This window comes from Habropoda laboriosa, unplaced genomic scaffold (genome assembly GCF_001263275.1).
Source record: "Habropoda laboriosa isolate 0110345459 unplaced genomic scaffold, ASM126327v1 scaffold291, whole genome shotgun sequence".
NCBI lineage: Eukaryota > Metazoa > Arthropoda > Insecta > Hymenoptera > Apidae > Habropoda > Habropoda laboriosa.
In genome coordinates this window covers 509842-514465 of record NW_017100515.1, presented here as the reverse complement: position 1 = coordinate 514465, position 4624 = coordinate 509842, and the positions used below count along the sequence as shown (strand labels likewise).

Sequence of the window (4624 nt, the reverse complement as noted above, 5' to 3'; positions counted from 1 at the left end):
CAATACTGTTTGTAATTTTTAAATATTTACAGCTTACATACTCTTAATGATATATAAAGGTGATTTAAAATACTTATTGATAACACAGGTAACACTTTTTTAATGATCATAACATAATATAAAAAAACAGATATAAAACAATTTTTCTGAAAGATTATTTTTATTTGCAAACTTTATTGAAAATTAAATATATGAAAATTATAAATGTACACACATCATAAATATTTGTATATAAAACATAGATAAATAATTTAAAAGTCTGAGATAATAGCAGTACACAGCACAAATGTATTTACTGACTACTTCCACATAATTTTTTTCAAATTACAAACATCTATGCATGATGTAAAATAATTGTCCAACAAAAATATCAATTTTCCCACACCATGCACAACAACCACCATATGAAAAATAATAATAATACAATAATAATTCTTAGATACATTTGATAATGTGTTTGCAAATATATAATGAAAAATAAAGAAATTGCAAAAAAGGCCATTTAAACTAAAAATACATTAATAAAGACAATAATAATCACACATATTAGTGACATTAAGAAAACAAACAAAAATTCAACATCTCAACTATTCCCAAAATTACACAAACAGCCTTAAATAATATAAAAATAATAAAAAACAAAATAAAGATTACATACAGAATTCAAATATTTAAAAAGAAAATAGCATGCAATACAGAATATATAAGAGTGTTGTAAGAGAAACATTGAAAACAATCTCATGACTTTTCATTCAAAACTATTTACAAAGAAAACGCGTATGACAGTAAACATTATCTTCAAAAATATGATGCACTCAAAATATAGTGTAAAAACAGCTCATAACAAAATGAAAAGTTCAAAATTTTACTAACCTGTCACGTTACTGACTGGAGTTTTGTTATTATTGATTGGCACAGATTGGTTACTTTCACTGTCACTACAGTCCATCGTATTGCTAAACGATAACTTTCTTGGTTGAAGTGTGGGTGAACATCCAAGATCCTCGGCCGAAGAATCTAAAATATCGTCAACATCACAACCGGAGCTGTTTGTACGACAGCTGATATTCAGCTCCTCGTCCTGAATGTCGCATGCGTCGAAATGCAACTTTTGCGCGACTTCCATGACTTTAAACTGTCACCATAAGGTTTCACGTATGCAACTGTCTCGTGTACACTGCGTATGCTAAACTGGAATCGGTACTAATTATAAAATTCTGTCAATTATGCTTGAGCACGTTCATTCAAACAATCGCTCGTACCACGCTACGTTCGTTATGGCGGGTGGCCCGATGTTACTTGGGAAATTAACGCCAACCAATCAGAGGCTTCCTTAAGAACAGGGACCTATTGAATTCGATGTAACGTGTCCTGCTATTGGCTGTGATTACTCACAATGGTAGTACATAGTAGCGTCATCTGCACATACTTTTGAGGGTGAAACCATTCTCGGTAAAATTCTAAAAACTTCGTGTCGCACTTTATTCTTTGAAAGTTCCGCACGAAATCGAAGGACGCTTAAAATAAGCGATGATCTCCCAACGTATAATGGACGAAAACAACTTTCGCCTTTGCACCAATGATAATCTCATTCAGCGCTTAAAAATTCATGTCCCTGTAATAAATGAAATCACATGTTATAATGTTACTAACAAATTAAATTATTAATGCATAACTACGATGTACAAATTACAAATTTAAAAGAATACAACGTTGAAAATGAAATCGAACATAAAATTCACAAAGTTACAACGTTTCACTTGGAAAATATTATATAAATTTAATAGAACTTCAATATGTAAAATTAATTTAAATAAACACAAATACATTGCTTATTGATCACGGAGATGTAAAATGCTTTTACATTTATTTACTTTTACTTTAAACCTTACGCTTCAGGAATTCTAGGCAAAAGATACATATTCCGATTTCCTGAGCAGAAAGGTGAAAGTAAAATGTTCGATTTAAAAGCAAAATTCAGTAAAAAAAAAAAATAGCATGCAGTAAACGTACTGTGATGAACGATGAAAAAGAAAGATTTTCTTTACGCCTGTTAAGTAAAAGCATCAAAAACTCACGTAAGGAAGGGAAAAATCTTTTGCGTCTTTACCTTACTCAGACAAAGAGCCCTTTTCGTGAAAGAAGTTTTACGAAGGCAGTGAAAGAATTTTTATCGAGCAGCTGCAACCTGTAGCGTTTGTATGCGCGAACGCTGAGCTGTGTTGGTGAAGCGGTGTCGGTGGTAGGGGTAACATAGTAGTTCGATGTGCGATATGATGGGAATTTTACTGCCTACGACGGGTTTTTTCTAAAACGAGGCTGCAGACGCCTCGCGGTGGGGATGCGAGGCTCCTCCACATAAAGGAGTAAAACAGAGAGGATAGTCGTTTCTTTGTTACTCGAGCCATTTCCAAATATTCGAACATTGAAACAGCAGAATGGCAGACGTGGAAATCGAGGTCGCGGGTGATATACAGACACCTCAACAAAAGCAAAAATCTGGCACTGGGTAATCCTTTAAGTGCACATTATATGGATTTGATGATCTGAAACAAGATGTTGAATAGTTGCTATCTAACCTACAGGAAACTTTTTCGATGACAGTGACACTGACATCTTGTTGATAGTTCTTGGTTAAAGCTACATTAAAAAAAAAAAGTTAATTTAAAAATGTTTAATTATATATTATATTCATAAAACACACAGATTGTATTACCTATGTATTTTGTTATTTAGGCTTGACTTCTTACAATTACCACAATTTCCACTTAATAACATAGGATATCCACAAGCTCATGAATGGATTGAACACAGAAAAGCCAATATTAGGCCATGGTCTATGTTTCTTAATACAAGCAACATAAGACCACCTCCTAGTTTACCAAGATTAAGTAAAAGAATTGTGAGAAATATTGAGTATTTCCAGAGCAATTATTTATTTGTGTTTATTGGACTAGTTATATATTGCTTGTAAGACTTATTATATTGGTTTATTTCTTCATTGTAATATTATTCTTCTTTGTCTGAAAATAATTGTTAAACATTAGGGTTACCTCACCACTATTGCTTCTTGCGGTTACTGCATCCCTTGGAACTTGCTATAAAATTTCACAGCGTCATGCTAAACAGGAACTTATGGTATTAAATCATAAATTAACACTAGCTCAAGTTTATTCTCTGGTTGGAATCTGTTCACTACCAGTCTTTTATTTGGTTGGTGCTGGTGCAGCTCTCTTTTGGGTCTTTGGTAAATCAAATAAATGTACTTCTAATTAAATGTAACATTGAATTATTTACACATAAACTTTGTTTCAGGTGTGTCCTGGTTGTTGATAACATTGCATGCAGCATTCTACAATATCGACTCTGTATTGTGCCCAGGAGAAGATGAACTCAATTCTTTAGTTATGCAAGAAGTATGATATGTATCATAATAAATGTATATAATGAAATCAAATATTACTAAAATATTTGTAAGATACAATTTTTAAAACAACATATGTACCTTAATATTAATGAATAGCAGGAATTATATTAAATAACATGCATATACATATATGAATTTGATGAATCTTCATACATTACTTACTTTTGGATAAGAAGTACCAAAGAATAATTTTGTACTATTTCTATCTTACAAAAAAATATTTGTAACATACAATTTAATAAAGTATTAAATTATTTGTGCCAATTGTGTTTTTATGAATTTCTTAACTACAAAAGGATATTTGTAATAATGTTTAAGACAAATTTGATATTTAACAAATTTTGTAATTAATGCAAATATTAATATTATTTTACTTAAAACATGGTTTGTAATTTGCTATAGACAATAAAATGCTTGTTTATTGAATAAAGAAATTAAATCAATTTATATTGACCGCGTGATCATTTAACATATCTTGTATGCATGCTGCTTGGTAATATGATTCATGGGTGTTCTACATATTCATCATTATGTGCATCTTTTTACATTTATCCACGCAATTAAATTAACATACTTAAAGTATGTCATGTGTGGATAAATGCAGTCTAGTTAATTGTTTAAATTAAGGCACGTAACAAATTTATAGTAATGAAGTGGAGGTTAAAAGTACGTATACAATGAAATTATATTCTATCAGTATAGATATGTGACAATTTCCTGCTCCATATCTGAACAGCATCCGGATTTAAAAGATTCTCGATGGAACAATCATAAAAATATTGTAAGGATATTCAATATTTTAGCAGTTGTTTTTCCTATAGAAAGCTTAACAAATATTGTGGCTAAGTTTTTATAAAATTAATACTATAGTATTATTTTTCTCGTATTATTTTATTTCGAATTAAAATTTATTTATTACGCGGTTATTATTTGTATAGTTGGGGCAATAAATTATAAACTAAATAAATTTTAATTTTTTGTACAGCTTAATTACTTGTACTAATTGTATTGTATATTATAATATATACTTATTTAGATTGATGTAAAATGATAATGTAGTATTGAAAGAAATGTATTTATATATGTATGTGCTATATTTTTTTGTGTATATATAAATTCCTTTTATTTGGCTTGCATGTAGTACATATTATTTGACTCAAATAAGTAGAATTTGAATACTGATCAATAAAATTAAAA

At 29.9% G+C, this 4624-nt stretch overlaps 2 protein-coding genes across 2 annotated transcripts in view; one reads left to right on the top strand and one right to left on the bottom strand.

Moving 5' to 3' along the window:
* The window catches only part of LOC108576489 (wee1-like protein kinase), a 3311-nt gene extending 2185 nt beyond the window's left edge, over positions 1-1126 (bottom strand). The window contains exon 1 of the mRNA XM_017939498.1: positions 874-1126. Coding sequence (XP_017794987.1) covers positions 874-1126 — 253 coding nt within the window. The remainder of the gene's footprint in view (positions 1-873) is intronic.
* Positions 1127-2249: 1123 nt separating this feature from the next.
* Positions 2250-3422, top strand: LOC108576494 (prenylated Rab acceptor protein 1). Its single transcript, XM_017939504.1, has 4 exons — positions 2250-2509; positions 2737-2970; positions 3048-3247; positions 3316-3422. Exons 1-4 carry the CDS (start codon positions 2439-2441, stop codon positions 3420-3422), a joined length of 612 nt encoding a protein of 203 aa, XP_017794993.1. The 5' UTR covers positions 2250-2438.
* The last annotated feature ends 1202 nt before the right edge of the window (positions 3423-4624 follow it).

What these genes read in the sequence shown, in the direction of transcription:
- LOC108576494 (XM_017939504.1), top strand. Translation starts at nt 2,439, where the DNA reads ATGGCAGACGTGGAAATCGAGGTCGCGGGTGATATACAGACACCTCAA. An exon ending in AAGCAAAAATCTGGCACTGG is followed by an intron (nt 2,510 to 2,736) that starts GTAATCCTTTAA and finishes TTTGTTATTTAG; the next exon opens with GCTTGACTTCTTACAATTAC. An exon ending in GGACTAGTTATATATTGCTT is followed by an intron (nt 2,971 to 3,047) that starts GTAAGACTTATT and finishes GTTAAACATTAG; the next exon opens with GGTTACCTCACCACTATTGC.